At 43.6% G+C, this 19,560-nt stretch overlaps 1 protein-coding gene across 1 annotated transcript in view; it reads right to left on the bottom strand.

Annotated features, from left to right (window-relative positions):
* RAD51B (RAD51 paralog B) overlaps positions 1-19,560 on the bottom strand; it is a 610,290-nt gene that overhangs the window by 147,157 nt on the left and 443,573 nt on the right. The window contains exon 8 of the mRNA XM_060140648.1: positions 10,604-10,700. Within this exon, the coding sequence (XP_059996631.1) occupies positions 10,604-10,700 (97 nt within the window). The remainder of the gene's footprint in view (positions 1-10,603; positions 10,701-19,560) is intronic.

Raw genomic sequence — 19,560 nt, forward strand, 5'->3', positions numbered from 1 at the left:
CAGATTCTTTCCCCTTATAGGTTATTACAAAATATTGAGTATAGTTCCCTGTGCTATACAGTAGGTCCCTGCCGGTTACATATTTTATATATAGTAGTGTGTATATACTACACTACTACTATACAGTGTGTAGTAGTACACACTGTAGTAGTGTGTACTATTACACTACAAATTCCTAATTTAACCCTCCCCGCATACTATATTTAAAAACAAAACAAAGTTTGTCTCCTTAATGCCTGGCCTACTGGGATGTCATCCATCCTCTATAGCTGGAAGTAATACTCCGGAAACTTAGATTCTCTTAGCTGCTTTTATGGGCCTATTAGATAGAAGGATGGCTGAGAAAAATCAACATCAGAACCTAAAAAGGCCTCAATGTCTACTATTAAAACATAAGCCCTCTCCAACACACACACACACGCACACACACACACGCGCACACGCACACACACGCAGGCACACACACTTGCATTTCATCCATAAAACTCAGACCCTCTCCTGAAGGTAGGGAGTAATTTTGCTCCAGCATATTGTAAATTATGGAGAGGATGTAACTGATAGATACAGAGTTCTTCCTGCACACACTTCAGTTACCAGCTGCCATCTTGGCTTCTCTGCCTTATCTTGTCTTAAGCAGAGGTAAATGATGGCTGACCACAGGACAGACATATAGTCTGTGCTAACGGGCCTGCCATATGACCCTCAAGAGGAGGCGACTTACACACAGGTAAGCTTAGGCCTCATATCTCATCAGATAATAATTGTTTGGAGTAGGAAGTGAATGCTGAATAAACAGAAGAGACCTCTCTCCACCCTGAAGAGAAACGCTAGGGCTGACTGTGGGCATAACAAAAATTAGATCAAAGAGGAGCCAGAACTGGAACTAGAAATAAAATGTTTTCAAATGTTTAAAAAGAAAAACAATATGTTGGCTTGAAGGCATGGACTAGCAATAGGGAGGTAATACCAAAAATTTGATCTAGGAGATGATGATTTTGAGAATGGATGTGACTGGAGGGACTGACAAAGGTACACAGATGTCTGTGTTTACTAGCAAACTAATTATAAATACTTGCTCAGTTGGACACAGTTGTTTAACTAGATGTTATAGTGGGGTACTCACTCCATAGGTACACCCTTAAAAAGGAATCTTATAAGGGGAAAATGCCCCTTATCCATGGACCCTACTGAAAGAATAGGTGTACCGGCCAGGTTTTTTTACCATATGACTTCTTGACATTGGCTGATTAGACAAAAAGATAACCCAGCCACAGGATTAGCAGGTGTGAAAAGGTAAATTGGGCCGATCAGCTTATAAGGTCAACGTTCAGTGCCATGGAAAGCTGAGGCAGATATGAGAAAAATGAAGAGAATGACCTAAGTTTAAACCTTTCCAATTTTCATGTAATCTGGCTGTACTTTACTTCCTATTTGCACAAAGCCATGGGAATGCCAACTTGTCCTTACAAAAGAACTCAGCGGATGAAAATGTAAGTTCTGGAGCCAGACTCTCTGGGTTGGAATCCTGGCTCTGCCCATAATTGTGTTGCTTTCTAGGACTCAGTTCCTTCATCTAGAAAATGGGATAATGATTACCATCTGCCTCAGAGGGTTGTTGTGAGTATTAAATGTGATAGTGGATGTACAATGCCAGGCACATGATATACGGTCCATGAATGTTAGCTACAGTTATAAGTAGGCCTGACTTTTTTTAAAGCAAACTTGAGTGGCTTTCTGTTTCTTGCTACCAAAAGAACCCTGAAACAGTCTAGTAAATACTCTCTCCCAGACGTGAGACAGAGCCTGCAGAAAACACCACTGGCGACCCAATGGAGGCCAGGTGGCTGCCGTGAGTCTGATGGTGTCCCTTCTACATGCCTATGCCCTCTCTTAGGGTATTACCTCCTTGAGAGCTCGGATGGAGACACACTCATCTTGGTATTCCTATGCCTAACACGGACAAGAGACTCAATGAATGAAGAGTGGTTCTCAAAGTGTGGTCCCCAGAAGAGCAGTATTAACAACTCCCGAGAATTTGTTAGAATTGCAAATCCTCTGGCCCCTCCCAAGACTGACTGAAACTCTGGGAGCGGGAGCCCAGCAAGGTGTGTATTGATAACCCCTCCAGGTGATTTTGATGCATGCTAAAGTTTGAGAACCACTGGGATGAGGGTTCTGTTGGGGAAACACTACCACCCCGTAGCCTTGACTGAAGAACAGCCCTACTCTATCTAGGGAGATCATTCACCTTTGAGCATGTGGCTTAGGAAGAGATGCACACGTAACTATAAGGGAGGAAGGAGAAACGTTCCCAGTCAGTCGAATAAGTCTCATCAATCATGTTGATCAAGGAAATGACATGTTACCAATGGATCATCCTCACATTCTTCTCACAGAGGCTTCAGGAAAAATCGACTCCCTAACATGGCACGCCAGATGTCCATGATCCATACTGCTGACTTCTCAAGTCCTACCCCCCCGCATTCCCGTACATGCCCCCTACACTCCCAGTCATAAGGAATGACTGGTAGTTCTTCAAATGACCATGCCCTTGCCACCATATCTTTAGTAATGATGTATCCTCTACCTAGAACATCATTTCTTCCATCTCTGTATCCTTAGCACTAAGTGTAGTTCCTGGTGCCTAATGGGTATCCCATTTCCCTAAATATTTGATGAGTTCATTGTCTCCTTACCTCCCATATCCCCATCCCTAAGCCATCTTACACATCTCGTCTGGACAGTCTTCAGAGTACAAATTATGATCATTTTATCACAAAACCTTAATTCAGTCTGGCATTCAAAGTCTGGCCCCGATCTACTTCCAAATTTATTGCACATGACCTCCTATATTTACCCTAAAACCCCAGGCAAATGGGGCTCCTTTGCTACCTTCCCAACATATGCTACATTTCCCTACAACACAGATCCTGTTATTTACTGAGTACCCTCTAGGAACTAGGGGATACAGGGGTGATCAAGACAAAGCCCATGACCTTGAGAAGATGATATGAAAGCAAAGGAGGCAGACCATAAACTCATAAACAAATAAACTTGTAAGATCAGGTAGTGATAAGGGCAATGAAGAAAATCAAGTAGGTTTAGGGGATAGAGAAGGCTGGGAAGGGGGTAGTGGTTTCATCTTAGATAGAGAGGTGATGGAAGACCTCTCTGAGAAGATGACACTTGAGTGAGACTAAAGATAGTGAGGCAACAGGCCAAGGGAAGTTCTGGACAAGCGCTCCAGTCAGTGGGAAGAGCAAGTTCGAAAGACCAGAGGCAGAAAGCCCAGAGCCTAAGGAACAAGGGAGTGGGCTGTACAGCTGGAACAGGTTTGAAGAGGAGGATAATGGTAGGAGATAAGGGCAGACAAGGCCTATTTTGAACTTAATGTCTTAGTTCTCAGCATTTCCTGATCTTTCCTCTGCCTATTGAAATCCTATCTATCCCTCAAGGCCTATCTCTTACATCTTCCTCCCTGGACCCTTCAGATCTCCCTTTGCTGAAAGAGATGTTCCCTTCTTCCTGAATCCCGGGGACTTTGGTCCATACCATACTTGTCTAAAGCACTGCACACATTCTACCTAATACTGTTCTTCTTTAGAATGATTCTCAAACTGCACTGTAAATATCTTGAGGGCAGGGACCATATCTTGCTCATTTCTGGATTTCCTGTAACATTAACATAGTGCATATAGTAGAGGCTCACAACTCATGAAATCATCAGGCTGGAAGGCACTTAAAGGTCTCCTCATCTAGCCAAAAAGTTTTTTTTTTGGAGGGACCATAGCTCTAAAACTATGCTACTATATGTAGGAGTGCAGCTAATCTACAGGAAAAGTCAGTCTGACTGAATAAAATACAGTTTAATCCAACTGGTATTTATCGAGTGGCTTATCAGAAGAAGGAAGAAAAGCAAAGCCCTCAGAGAGATCCAAACCTAGGTCGGAGCTCAGCTGGACTGTCATTGGGCCAGACCACCTTGCCAGACCTTGTTACAATCCTCCCCAAATCCTAGTAAATATCACCAATGCATTCTGAAAGTCTTCCCTGCCACATAACAACACAAACTAAGTTATCCCCTGGCACCACTCCTAGAAACCAGCCATTCTTTACTTTATGATTGCTGACCTGGACGCCTCTCATCTTTGGTATAGAATTCTCTTCGATGATGTAAACAAGGATCTCTTCTCAGAGAATCCTTTGGATTTGAAGACCTCCGGGATCACACCCCCTCTTCTCTGGGCTTCCAGCCCTGCCACCTCTGTAGTTGAAGCAACTGGCAAAACTGGCTTTGGTGTTCTCGTCCCTTCTGCCTTCATGACACTGAGATGTGAACAGGAACATATGTAGATCTGGGAAATGAGCCAGTAAATCCGCCTCGAAGACCGCTTCCCGAAGAAAACTTCTGGCTCTCGTCTCATTTGATCTTAATGCACCTCCTGCTTCAAATGTGTCTCTCTGGCAAACTCTCACTAGCAAAAACAGAACTCCTGACCAAGAAATGCTTCCTGGTGCTTGACTTCACTGTTCCTTTCTCCTTTTGATCCCTTGGCTGTGGTTCTATCGCCCGCTGGCCTCTCGCTGAAAATCCTCAACAAGTTCCTCTCCTTGTGAGATCCACAGCTTTTCAGATGTTTGTGGGCTGTGCCCATTCCCCCCTCAACTCTAGTGGCCCGCACCTCACATAACATTTAGGCTTTCTTTAGCTAAATGCTACAGGGCTTGGGAGGTATTTCAATCTTCTAAGCTTTTTCTATAAATTAGGCCTTTCATGGCAGCTGAACCGTTGCGGGAAGTGGTATATACCCAGCTAAGGGCCGTGGATTCTTAAATACTAGGGGGAGGGGCACGGGTAGGTGTGTATCCCCTTGTGAACAGAAGCACGTGAAGTTGTGTGTGTCGATACGTGTCTATGGCTTTGGAATCAAAAACGGAAAGGTCACTAGGACACAAGTATTTGTATCCCAAACTCCCTCCTAAGAGGCAGCAGTGTGCAAATCTAGGATCTCACGGGAGGGGCTCTGGCTTCTGTTCCCGGCACCACCACCTCTCACTCGCTGTGTGGCCTTTGGGCAACTCCCTTCTCGCCTTCAGGCTTCACTTGCTTGAGGTGGATTAAATGATTCATCACATTAAGACATTTTTAAATACTATGGAAATGCTAATGTTCACAATGTTGATCATCATTGTTAATATTAACCTTGAAGTGACATTTCATGTTTTCAAAGCACTAATTATAACCAACCTGCACCACGCCCCCAAGAGGTGGGTTTTTAAAGCTGCCCCGCCCACACTCCCTTGCACAGGGTCCTACCCAAACCAATGAACATTTAGTTTGAGGTTGGGCTATGCAGGGCTTTGGAGCCAAAGTGTGGACAGAGTCCTGCTAACTTGACCAATCTACCCCAAAGTTTGTGGTTAATGGATTACAAATTCGGGTAATGCTGGACAATAAATTACAACTATAATAATAAAGCTGAAAGGACACACAATTTAAGCAGAAACACCAGTGTTTTTTATCGGAAATGAAAGAAACCATTGATCATAGCAACTGTCTGAGATTAGCAGGGAGCCACATTTTCAAACATCCTGCAGTAACTCCAGAGCAGATCCAGCTGGAAAGCAAGAGTGGAAATAAAACTTGAAAATTCCTACCACGCTTTGAAGTCTGCCTCTTTCACAACCACGAGTCCCTGATTCGTCCCAACCATTCTGAGCTGTTCTTGCTTGTTGAATTTATTTTAAAAGAGACACAAGCCACGCACTTGCATATAATCTATCAAATGGACTCCAGCTTTCTGCAGGGATGGTTTGTTAGGGAATATGAATCCCAAAATACCTTCTCTTGCACATGAAATCAGCCATCAGTTCAACTGGAATAGAAAGGCTTCCGATACTAAAACTAGAAACCACTCTTGGTTCTAGTAAATACTACTTTTTCCTCTTGTGTTCTTTCCTTGACCCATCCAGGTACTTTTAATTTTTAGCTTTTTAAGGCTGTTATCTATGAAAAACTATTACTACAGATAAAAGGATATTAAGTGCCACCCTAGGCTCCTAAAATGGGCGCGTCACCACACTGAAGTGACTGCTATCCCAGTAAATTATCTGAGGAAGGATAGCCTATGACCTAGGTGGAACAAAGCTTCAATCTTGCACAGGGCCCACTGTCACCACACGTCAGTCTCACCTACCAACTGTGCCTGGGTGGATAGGGGCTCAGCCAGTCCTTTCTGCTCAAATCCCAGGTGACTTCAGAATAGGACATGGTGTCTTAGGCCAGCTGGACTGTTAGATCCTTTCTCTACTGATCACTATGACTGAGATCCAATCATCCTTAGCATCTTCGACGAACACCGGGAAGAAATGTCAAGGGCATATAAGAAACATGTCCCTGGTCACAGAACAGTCACAATAACCTAGTAAGTAACCAGACACTGAACTTCATAATAACCTACACGCCTGAGTTTCTGTCAACAGAGCAAAACACCAAAGAAGAAAATAGTTTGACTCACAGTGCCTGGTCAGGAACAATGTAGATCATAAAGTCAAAAATCCTGATTTCTGCCCTTGGGTTCACAATATAACTTTGGTCAATCTGCATAAGTCTCAGCCGGTCCATTCCCCCACAGGAAGAAAATAATGTCTGTGAAAGGCACGCTGAAAACTGACAAGCACACTTGCACGTATGAGGAGTTATTTTAACGAAATAGGAAAAATTCCATTTGCCCTCTCATGCCTTCTCAGGACACAAAGCTATGGGTAGGAGCAATGGCGGGGGAGTCCTTTGGTGTCCACTTCTCCCTTCTTTGGCCCTCCCAACTGGGAGCTGAATAATTCACTGGGGGAATGAATCCTCAAAGGGAATCAGACCGTGGACCCTAGCAGTGAACTTAGGTCTACATAATCCAAGCAACAACCCAGGCACAAATTTAATAAGGAAAAAAAGCCCCAGCAACACAAAAACAAAGAACTCTCAACTTTACAAACACTGGGAGTGCAACAGCTGGTCAGCCGAGATTAAAGGAGCGTGAGAGAACACCTCCCCATCTCCTGCCTTCTCCTCCCCCGTCGAGGTCCCCGCAGCCAGCCAGGGCTCGCTTTTACAGCCCTGTGCAGATGACCTTGTTCCAGCTAAGATAGGAACTCTTTGATCTCAGCAGGGGGATGCTCTGGGCCTGCAGCTGGTAGATATTAATAGTACAGGATCCGCTGGTGTGGAAGAGATCTCTCAGTTGGGCCAGGTCACTCGTATCCCCTGCTCTGAGTCAGAGCAGAAGGAACTTCATTTCCCCGCATCAGCCCCTGCTGGGTACTTCTCTCGGGTCAACTCGGATCATTTTCTCACTGGCTGCTCTTGGTCGCTTGTTCTCACCCCGCAACTGTTTTCAAGGGAGCGCTGTTTAAGCCGTGCCCTCTGCTCTTGCAGCTGAAATCTATTACAGGACAGGGTGAACCCTGGGCTCAGCCCATCACAGTGTGTTTCTCACTCTCACCAGCTTGCACACACTTGTAGTGTACATGTTTGCGTGCGAGAGAGGGTAGAGAGAGCAAGAGACAGACAGACAAGCCCAGAAGTGTTTACAGAGAGAGAGAGACAGCAGTATGGGGAGGGGGGGCTGTTAGAGGTACGCTGATGTATCAGTGCTAAGATTTCTGAGGCTCCTTTCCATTATGTTTAATCTAGGACGACAAGGTCACTCTTCCCACCCTGTAAATCAGAATTTTAAAACCCCATCACCAAGTGAACACTCCTGACCTTCAGACCCACATCACAATCTGACAGAGTCAGAGCTAGAAAAGACTTCAGCCATCTTATACTCAACCTGTCTGTAATTTAACAGAAAAAACTGAGGCCCAAAGTGATTAAAAGAGCTGCCCAAGATCACAGAGCTATAACACAAGGGCAAAGCTGATGATACAACGCATGCTTACAACAACAGAGAGATTTGTACATTTTAATCGTAGCAACATTAACAACCACTGCAATATATTTGAATAGGTATAAGTGTTCTAAGAAATTTATTATTTTTTTTCATTCGCTGGTAAGGAACTTCATTATAGGCTTCAGAAAAAAATTCTATAGACTCTTTATCTGCTTAGCTATGGAAGGAAAAGATCTAGAAAACTCAATTGCTTCCATTCTCCCTTGGGTTTCATAATAAGAAAAAGTTGTCTAAGGATGAGCTGGTGACTCTCCCTTGGCCATGAACAGGACTTTACCATTTTTTTGAAGCGGTTACACTGTAGCCACAAAGCAATTTCCTTTATATCTGTTTTGCTTCTCTTCTTTGCTTGAGATAAACCAGGAAGCCAGGACAAAGAAAAGTACTCTTACTTATTGGCTTTCAGATAAGGAAACAAGATAGTCTCTTCTGGTCTCCTCCTTGGAACTGAATAAATGTGTGTGTACGTGTGTAATACTTATAATAATAATTTTTAATCACGTTCATAGGTCTTTATGTGATTCTCATGGTTCACTGTTGTTACAAAGCATTTACTATGGTACTGGTTCAGCATTTATTTACTGCCTACTACGTACCTAGAACTTTGCTGGTCATTCAGGCACAACAAAAAGAATACAAGAGAGCCTGTGACCTTAATCTGGTGGGGAAACCATGAAAAGTTAATTTCTTTTTTTTTTTTTAATCTTTTCTGTCTATTGCTGATCTGGTAGAAGGGCCACAGAGGAAGAAGAGAGAGTGAGACCAAGGCAGACTGGAACAGGAAAGGAGGTTTTGTGGAAGGGGTGGTCTTTTTTTTTTTGAATTTTCTTTTATTTATTTTTTAATACAGCAGGTTCTTACTAGTTATCCATTTTATACATATTAGTGTATATATGTCAACCCCAATCTCCCAGTTCATCCCACCACCCCCACCCCCCACCCCCATTTTTCCCCCTTGGTGTCCATACGTGAAGAGGTGGTCTTTAAATAAACCTCGAAGGAGTGGGAGGATTTGGGAAGAAACGAAGAGGTAGGAGTGAAAAAGGGAAATGCTGTTCTAGAAGGGTGAGCTGTCTCTGCAGAGGCACGGAGCCAGGGCTCAGGAGAGCAGGCAGAAGGTCAGCATACTTGCTGGAGGAGCTTCACAGAGGGTGCAGAGGAAGGAAAGGACAGACTACAAAGAGTTAAGAAGCATCAACTTAATCTAGCGTATTTTTGGGGAAACTGGTCCACACAAGAGAACAGAAAAAAACCTGATTTTCAGCATTTGCTGATTTCCATGGTGTAAATACTTCCACCCTGGTTGACTGCAAGCTAACAAGCCACAAATTCCTGAATATTTTAAAATCAGCTTGTTGCTTTTTGCCCATTCTCAGGAAATGGGCTAAAACAACGTCAAGATTCCTGAGTAGGAGACTGACACAGTAAAAGGAAGCCAGAAATGGGGAAGTTTAATTTGGTAGTGTAAGATGTACATGGGAGAGGCTGGAGTTGGGAAGGCCATTTTGGAATTTATTAACATTATCCAAGTGTGAGTTTTTAATAAGTCAGCTGATCACAATACAACTCACAAAAAAGAGGGCACAGATATATTTGGAAAGGACAACCAAGCAGACTTGATGATGAAGGAAGTGTATGGAGGGAACGAAAACTGATGTTTCAGCTTTTTAGCGGGAATGACAATGCATCACTGAGTGTGGAAATACCACTGAGGGTGGTACACAGAGCACTCTACAGTTGTTATAAATAAGTAATTTGTTTCACTCTGAAAAACACTGCTGAGAAGCAGGGATGTGGTCCTTGCAATTTTTGAGACCATAATCCAAGGCCAATCCATGGAAAACCACCTGGGCAGTCAGGAGCCTTGCTAGCCCTAGAGGTCCCATATATTCCACCATGAATAATTCTCAGAAAATGGAAAGTGCAGAGGGGCCTGGAACAGCTATGCTCATCCACCCAGGCCCACAGCATACTGCCGTGAAAGCAATCAGACTACAACTAGCAGAACTCAGAAATGTCAAGTAAGAACTTTCAGTAAAACTAGAAACCACCCACTGGCTCAGTGGTGTAATTCCCCTAGCTACATAAACCAGAGCCAGTCTGACCTTTGCTGGCATGGGAGGGTGGAGAAAATTTTGCAGATTTACCAACGTGGCTAGTTTTTCTTAATCCTTCTGTAAAGCTGATTGGGAACGCCACGTCTCCAGTACATGATACTGGTGTACACTTTTAGCCAGTCCAAAAGTACCCAGCACAAACAAAAGGTTAAATTGCTGTATGACCATGGGTAAAGCCAACATTTGAGCAACAGTCTCAAAAACAAAGTCATTTAGCAGTTCACCAGCCCTCATGCTGAGGACCCAAAAGAACCTACAGAGGAGTGACGAGCCTTAGGTGGAGGTGATAGATGCCTGTGAAGATGATTCACTCAGGTGAAAAAGGAAGCTCACTTATAGAGCCAGAGCAACACACTCTCCAAATATAAGGGATCAGATGCCAGGAAAGGGGGCCAAGCCTATATCGCCAGGCTCCGGCTGGGTTCACTGGCCAGGGCCTGTTAGCTGTGTGTCTCAGTTCTCAGCAGAAGGCAGAGAGGCAGTGGCGGAGCCGTATGTCAGTGTCAAGTTTCAGCCCCTCTAAGACAGATCCCTTACCTTCAGACAGGGACAAATCATCAGCTGGAGACACCAGGTCTGCCTGAGAAGCTAGGGCTCCACTCAGATGGGTTGTAATTTGATTCGTCAAGATAACCTGTGAACAGACAAGGAGAAGGCGGAGGGAAGGGAGAAGAGAGAAGACCAAATTAATTATTAGAGCTATCAAAAGGCTGTAGTTTAGGGGAAGACTGATAAGTACGCAGGTAGGAAAACCCCAGCTCTGACTTGCATCAGTTTTATCTTTAGGCCAGAACTATCTGGCAACGCCTCCAGGTCATTCAAATCACAGAAGACCGAGGAAACAGACTGACTTTTTTCAGAGCTTAAACCACTAATCAATTCTTTCTAAATGCTGAGTAAATTGGGACAGAGAAGTGTCGCCATATTACCTGAATAATAGAAGGCCAACCAGAGAATTAAGATGAATACGTGCACACTTTATCATTTTTAAATTATATTCACAACATACAATACGACTAGCGCTGAAGAAAAGCAATAATTTAACATCTGGGTGCCTGGGGCTTCTTCCCTTGTTAACTGGAAAGTCAGAATTTTATTTCCAAATTTGCGAAATTAGAATAAAATTCATCTCTAAAGGAATAGCACTCTTCTTCTTTTCAGTAAGTTGAATTCTAACAAAAGAATTCCAAAGTCTCACTATGTATTTAAAACACAAATTAATAGAATCCGACCTATACAAAGTAAAGTTCATAACATTTAAAATTCCTAGAAAGGACTCTAAAGTTACCTAATCCACATGATTTATTTCCACACAATATTTTTACATGTGGCTCCATCAAGAAATTATTCTTTTCCTTAAAAAATCCTCATTTAGGGCTTCCCTGGTGGCGCAGTGGCTGAGAGTCCGCCTACCGATGCAGGGGACACGGGTTCGTGCCCCGGTCCGGGAAGATCCCTCGTGCCGCGGAGCGGCTGGGCCCGTGAGCCATGGCCGCTGAGCCTGCGCGTCCGGAGCCTGTGCTCCGCAACGGGAGAGGCCACAACAGTGAGAGGCCCGCGTACCACAAAAAAAAAAAAAAAAATCCTCATTTATAAAATTTGCTCTATTGTTTAGAAGCCTAAAGGAAGAACAAAACACAGATTCTCTCCTGGAAAACTGCAGCAAGACTAACGTTACAATCATTTCTCAAGATTTGAGGTGTTCCCATCGTGGGCATCTTGGTGAACCATCTTGGTCCCTCAGAGGAAACGTAACTTCTGAAAAACTAGGCATTTGGTACCTGGAATATGCAACTAGCCAAATCGTCGTGGTCTGTCCCAAGGGTCAGCTATGGTTTTGCTGCCACCCTGATTGGAGCAGAAATGGAAATTGTCTCCATTCTTTACTGTCCAGCTTTTCAGCCACACCTCTGTCGCTGTCTCTTGAATGGACCAATGACACGTTATAAATCCTATGCCAATGGCAGCTTAATTGGGGGCTGAGAGGGGAGCACGATGGCAGGGTCAGGAAAAGAAGTGAAGTACTCTATTAACAAAGACAGCCTGTCCAAGGTCTTTGTGTGTCAACTAGGCTCGTGTGAATCCCCAGCTACTCTGCAGCGATGACCGGATATTGCAGTATTCCACTGAGTATTTGCTAATCTCATCCTTCCTATGCTTTTGTATTGCTCATTTTCATCTGGACTGGTAAGAATCACATATGATAAGTCTTTCAATTAAAATGGCTGGAAATGGCCAAATAAAAGCCTGCTCTTTTAAGAAATAAATACTCATATTCAGGAGCAAGAATAAGCAATTATGTTCATTTTCCTCTTTATTATATAGGGTACGGGCTTTGGTGTTCAATAAAACTGGGTTCAAATTCTGACTGTGACACTGTGAACCTTGGGAAAGTTACTTGAATCTTTGAGCTTCATCTGTTCATAGGTAAAATAACACCTATCATATAGAACCATTACGAGAATTGAATGAGATAATCAATGTAAGGTATTTAATATAGTGTCTGGCACGTGATAAATATCCAGTAAATGTAAGCCATTGTTGTTGCTATTATTTCCTTAAGAAGAATGTTATATAGGTTAATAAATTACTAATAAAGTATATGCCACATCCTTCAGATCATTGGATCTAACAACAGAACATGAAATCACAATTCTCTACATCACGGTATATAATTCAGTACCTGATCATTTCTACCAGTCTCAGTCCTTCCTAAGCTTAACTTAGTTTCAAAGAATTTGTGTAAAAATCTCAGTAAGAAAACGATAGTAATTATTTAAAGCAAGACCAGTAAGAAACCGGCATTGTTTTGAGAATACCATGTGATTTTTCTCCCAGTGAAGAAAATAATGTATCTGTCGCAGTTAAAAAAAAAAAAAAAGTGAAGCTTCAGGAGATCTAGACATGTAAGCTCTATTTTGGGGGGAATTCTTCTAAAAGGTGGTTTGGTGAAAATGACTAGAACACTAGTGATATAGTAACAGTAATGAGAAAAATAATTATTGAATACCAGCCATGCAAAGCATGTCACCATGTACACAGGGGAAAAGAAAGAGGTGAAGGCTCTGTGTGTCTTCTCTAGAAACTTGCAAGTTAAAAGATAAGACATTTACTAAGATATTCAGACCACTTTTTCTCAATTTTATTATTATTTCCCTGGTCCTACAATGGAAACTTATACTGAGATGATGGCTCTATTGTCCATAGCTAACAAGATGATACCCTGCTGAGCCTAAAACCAAACTACAGATGTGCCTCCAAAGATACCCACCCCCGGTGCCACTTCCAATGCAAGAGTAGATGCAGAAGAAGCCATTTGTACTCTCCAATGGCAAAAGAACAAGCTCCTAAGTGGTTTTGCTAATAATCCACTCTCTTTTTATCATGAGTCTGAAAGCCAAATTGCTGAAGGGATACACAGCAACCAAACTCAGGGGGTTGCTCTTGCTGAATTGTTGTGATTTTCTAAATCTGTGATCAGCAAAATGATAAAATGGAGATATTTCCAAATAGCATTGATTACAAATAATCATGACTTGGGCAGAAGCCTATAGATGTGTTGCCCTCTGAGGCAATCTGGACACATGAAAACTACACTCCTAAAATAACTTATCAAATACTATTACACATTATAAACAGAGTCTTAACACTATCTGCTTTCCAAAAATGAGTTCTGACTGACACTTCAGAGGGTCTTTCGGGCTGCTCTGCTCCACTGGAAAGATGAAGGCTTCCGACACTTGGTACTAAATTTGTGCGGGAGCAGCGTGCACAATGATTAGGCTGAGGGCTTTGGAGTCAAACAAACGTGAGTTCAGATCCTGGGTTCCACCACTTACTATGTGATGTGGAGCAAGTTTCACAACTCTCTGGGTGTAATTCTTAACTCACAGGGTTTTGAGGAGTAAACTGGATAATGCATATAAAGTCCTGAGCATAGTGCCTGGCCAATGGGAAATGCTTAAATGTTAACCTCCATCACTGTCTTTGCTGATTTTATACCTTGCTTGTTGAGAAAGAAAACTCATGCCTGCTTCCCTTTTGTACAACATATAGTACGCTGATGACAAAGAACAAATATTTGCCGGTGATATGCTCAAAAAGCATAAAAATTTAATTGAAAGTGCATGCTATTTTTGCCATTTCTCTAGAAGTATGACTTATTAAAAACATACAACACACTCCACCCCCCTTCCTGCTACTACCATCAATTTCAAATCCAAAGGCTAGAGTGAGATTCTTGGACTAAGGGGAAATTTTGCTTTTGTTTTTTTGATGGTAGTGATTACATCTTTACATCTGAAGCCAGGAGAAAATGGAATTCAGCTTAGTTTACTCTTCAGGCAACAGAAGACCATCTACCTACTGAGGGGAAACAGGCAGCCCTCTACATTGTATAAAGTAACTGTTAACTCCATGCAACTCTGTATATGGAGAGACCGCTCACTCCCAGGGCTTCCTTGCAAAGCCGGCAGGTTGTAGGATGCTTCAGGTACACATGAATAGGAAATGACTCCTCATATCATGTCACATATACCTTGAGTCTCATTTTTAGTGCTCCCCTCCCAAGGCAAAATGGGGGGGGGATCCTAAGTTTGCCCCTGGGTTCTAAGTTTCCCTTGCATCATTCAACTTCCCTAAATGCATCCTACTCGACCCTTCTGTGCACTGTAGTTCAACACCTAAGCTCAGTTCAAGGGAACAATGAAGCTCTCAAAGAAGAATAAACTTCAGAGTACAGATTCATAAATAACCTAATAGGCCCCGCCTTCAGAGAGAGCAGGGCTTCTCTTATAAGCTAGAGAGGAGATGGAAAAACAGGAAGCAGTTAAAGACCAGAAGAACTAGTAAGGCAGATGGTTGGGAATGAATGTCATTTTGGTCAGAAGGCAGAAGGTCCTGGGGATGAAAACCTAGCCAACACACAAACAAACAAAAACATATGACTCTTTTCCACTAAGTATCAAAAAGGTAGCTTCCGAAAGCAAATAGCTAGAGGTTAAGGGGGAAGGAGCAGAATACACTGGTCAGAAGAACCATCAGCCTCCAGGGTCAGGGGACTGGTGAGCTGGAGTCCACTGACCAATTGAGCCTGGCTCCCCACTAATCTCTGTGTCCACTGTGGACCACCTGCCTTCAGTTGGCACATCTTTCTTCAGCTACACTAGGACCAGACTAATTTAGGCTATACCCACACCCCATGCATGTCTCCTGCCCCTGGTCCAAGATAAATCCTGCCTTAAGGGGCCTCTGTATGTGTCTAGTCTGATCTACCCTACACTGAAGCATTAAAGACGAATCTCTGTTGGGAGCTCCATGAGCAGCCACTTAGTATATTCCAGCCCAGTGGAAAATGGTGGAGAGAAGAGAAAGTGGGACAGCCCTGGAGAAATCAAAGTAGGGAACTGTCAGGCCTAAAGGTCCAGCTTTTGATAAACAGCCTCCTTTTATTTGACCCTTGGGAGGTGACAAAGAGGGAGTTTGTGGTCAATCAGGAATAGAATAAGTTGGAATGGGATATCTGGCCCTGTTCGGTCAGCAGAAGAGAGATTCATGGTCAACAAAACAATAACTCAATATTTATAAGTCAGATTCTTTTAAGGACCTAAGAATATAGCACATGCCCTCATTCAGCTTTCTGTGGAGGCAGGTGAGAGGCAAATTTTGTAATCCCCGCCTTCCAGAGAGTGAACTAGAGTCATCTGCCTGAGATTAATAGTCTAGATAAGAAAGGGGGTCTACAGGCCTCCCTGCCCACTCTCCCTCCTAAGACAGCACTGGGCAGAGGAGAGGAGAGCCAGGAACTCTCAGCCCAGAGCCACAGACAGGTCCAGGCCTTGATGCCCTGGTCTCCAGAATTCAATCTAATATAAGTAACGAACAAAGGGATCTAACACCTAGAAATACATTAAAAGATTATGAAAATGCTACATTGTAACAAGCCCAATCCTGTGACAAGAGTCCTTTCATACTCTGACGTTAATAAATAACCACAAACCAAGTAGCTCCAGCTTCTACGGAAGTGTCAAGCATTTGAGGCAATCCTAGCCCAATTCTGCCGGTCTTTTTAGTGGCTTTCGGTGGCTTCAGATGCATGTGGCTGGTCACTTCCGAAACCCACAGGAGGCTTGAAAACTAAAGCTCTTCATGTCCTTGGTGCGACCGAGTTTAAGGATTCCTGGGCTAGAGGAATCACGAGGCAACCTCAGGCATCTCGGGGGGCATTTTTATGCCCAGAAGGACATCTGCTTTCTCCTCCCTCCCACCCATTCCCTGCTAGAAACCTGCTACAGCCTAACACAGAGAATCAGAGAAGTCTCAAGACCACTTTAACTAAGCCTGAAGGGCTAGGTGCGGTGATTATCCTTATACTCACAGCTCCCAAGGAAACAGGCAGCCCACTGGATAACCTGGCCAGCCAGAGAAAGGGCATCAGTTGAATGACAGAGAGAGACCTCAGGGCTGCCTCTGCCCCCAAACTGCCTACCTGCTGTCAAACCTAGCACTCTCAGGTTGACAGGGCTCTGAACTGTAATGGAACAGAACTTTTTGTAAAAGAATATACATGTATACACATATATAGATGTATAACCGAATCGCTTTGCTGTACACCTGCAACTAACACAATATTGTAAATCAACTACACTTCAATGAAAAAAAATAAAGTGACTGTAACCAAACCTTTCTCCAAATACAATATATATATATATATATATATATATATATATATATATATATATGACAGAGCTCTGCTTTTCATAGGTTTTGAAGGCAAAAAATGTTCGGATTTTTCCGTAAGATCTTATTTTTATACCAATATTATTTTAGTATAAAAAAATGACCTATCTGCTTAAGGTACGCTTTTTTAAAATGTTACTTTTGGTATCTAAAATGATCCTAATTGCCAGGTATGACAGTGATGGAGCCTTTCTATCTAAACACAGGCCTTGAATAAGTCAGAAATTCTGAGTTTTAATCCTGGCTCGGTTAAGGGTTACTGAATGCCTTGCTCTTAAGGAGACAGAGGCCGGAATTTTCCTGTGAGAAATTGGTAAGGTTCATTGAGTCCTTTCATCACCAAGGCTTGAGAGAAAGGCCCTGGAGTGGTTTTCACCATCCTCTCCTCATGCTTCCCAACCATGACGGTGTCTGCCCCAGCCTATCTGCTGAATAGGAGCCGGGCGTGGGAGGGAAATGGGGGATGGGGAGAAGAAAACAGGCGAGGGCGAGAGGCAGAGGTAGAAGGCCAAGAAGGGCGAGAGGGGTGCTCTGGGTGCAGTGTGGGAACAGGGTAACTCCCCCCAAAAGCAGGTGTAGACAGCCATACTTGCAGACTCACACCTCTCCCCTGACTATTCCCCACCTCCTCCCTTCCGGTCACTTCCAGCTTTGAAAGGAAATATCCAATATTTGAGGAAAAGTCAGACCAAATATTTTAGAGTGTGAGTATCACAAATCTGGTTTTACTCTTCACTGGCTTAGTTTTGCCAAGCTCTGGAAAATTATAAATCGTTCCATTATGAAAAAAAGAAATCGTTTTTCTTTAGCTTCAGCCCAGAGAATATCAACTGTCAGCTCTAGAATAAAGAACTGATAGGGGTTTAGTATTCCAGCCTGCTATTTCCATCTTGAAGGTCTGCGTGACAACTGTTTTCTGGGAAAATCTGAAAGGCTACAGGGGATTTTCCTTTCGAAATATTTGTGGTAAAAGGACCAAACTTCAATTTGGCTTGAAGAAAAGATTATTGTGGAAGTTAGGAAGCCTGCCTTTTATTTCTGGCTCTGTCACTAAACTGCTGTGCAATTTTGGGAAAGGCTCCTAACCTCTCTGTACCTAAAAGTGAGTCCATAAAAGACATGAAGAAAATGAGTGTATTATGACCATAAAGGTAGCAGCCCACTATGAAAAATGTTTCAAACCACATTAGCATTAGTGCTGTCCTTAAAATTCCACCACTATCATTGATTCTCATCATGTCCAACCTTAGGAAATCCATCTTACATAGAACCAATTGGCAGTGCCTGAGGAAGATAGGAGGGGAAAAAAAGAATAAGGGAGATAACTTTAAATAATTTTGTGTTTATGGTGAGGATACTTTCAATCTTGATAAAATCCACACCTCTTATAACAGACCTGAAGAAGAAAACCTCTGTTGTAGATTTCATTGTGAAATTCACAGGTAAAGCTAGTAGGAGAGTCCTTAAAGCAGATATTGGCCCAGTATGAGGCAACATAGATGGAGGAAGAGAAAAGAATCTCCTCGGCTTTGCACAAACACACACTCACTCAATCACAAAGGGATGGATGATAATACTGCTTTCACCTCATTGTAGCCATTGCCTCGACCACTGTTTAGAGACAATGCACTGAGGCAGAACTGTGTCTGCCATTTTGGCCAAAAGAAACACACAAGAGAACAGCGCGGCACCACAGGGTGGCTTTCTCCTTGGCCTACTTCTCCTGGGGTACGCATGCAAGAGGATGTAGTGGAAACCCCGGGCCGGCAGCTATTGTGCCGTAGATGTAGGCGTGAAGCGCTCGGCTTCCACTGTCGGCTCGCTGTTCCACTGGCCCCAATGGGGCTGAGGTTAACACGTGTTGGTTCCGGGCCTCAGATGGGGCGACAGTTGTAACGGGGCCACAAACAGCAGGTTGGTGTGCTGTTTCCACCTTCAACCCAAGCTCGGCGGCATCCTGTCAGTGATGTGAGGCCCGCTGCAGGAAACAACACGCACCACTGGTGAACGGCGACAGTGCACTCACAGTGGCTTCAAATGGTGCATACTCCAACTGGGGGCAGTTCTGCAGTTAGCATGGGAACAAAAAAGTCTCCGGTCAGCCAGGGCTTGGAAAAGAACAAGGCCGCTTGTCAGATGACCCTGAGGTTCACGGACATGGAAGAAACCTTCCTACCAGCCTTCATTGCACTGTAGCCTTTCCCGTGGCCGAGTGCCTTTTGTGTGGAGTTTGTTTGGTTGTCTTCGCCCGCACCCTTACTGCCCACCGAGCCCCACAAAAAGGCAGGGGAGGTGAATTTCCAACAACCCCCTGAGTTTCTGCTGACCTTTTTAGGTGTTTTTGTTACTTGGGGGTGCTTTCTATTCACGTGTACGCCTGGTCTCTGGGGATTCCCCTCCCTTTGATTTGCAAAGAGGATTAGAAAGACACAGCTTTGTGATCTGTCCATCACAGACGGCTGCTATTAACCAATTTCCCCTCCTTAGACTCATTTGAGACCAAGAAAACACTTCTGTTGAGTCACTTGCTCCCTGGGAATCTGAAAATATGGTTCTTGGGGGAGTCCAGCCTGATAAACACTGACCTGGCTATTCTCCAGCCCCACCACACTGTTAGTGGCTTATAGGAGGGAGGAGCTGAAGCCCAGAGGGGCCTCTGAGGAACCTCCAAAGGAGGATATGCCAACAGTGGTCTGACTCCTTGTTTCTCTATTTCACGGAGGCAAATGGCAGCCTAACCAAGGGCTCTCCAAACT

Source organism: Lagenorhynchus albirostris, chromosome 1 (assembly GCF_949774975.1).
Source record: "Lagenorhynchus albirostris chromosome 1, mLagAlb1.1, whole genome shotgun sequence".
In the NCBI taxonomy this organism is placed as follows: domain Eukaryota; kingdom Metazoa; phylum Chordata; class Mammalia; order Artiodactyla; family Delphinidae; genus Lagenorhynchus; species Lagenorhynchus albirostris.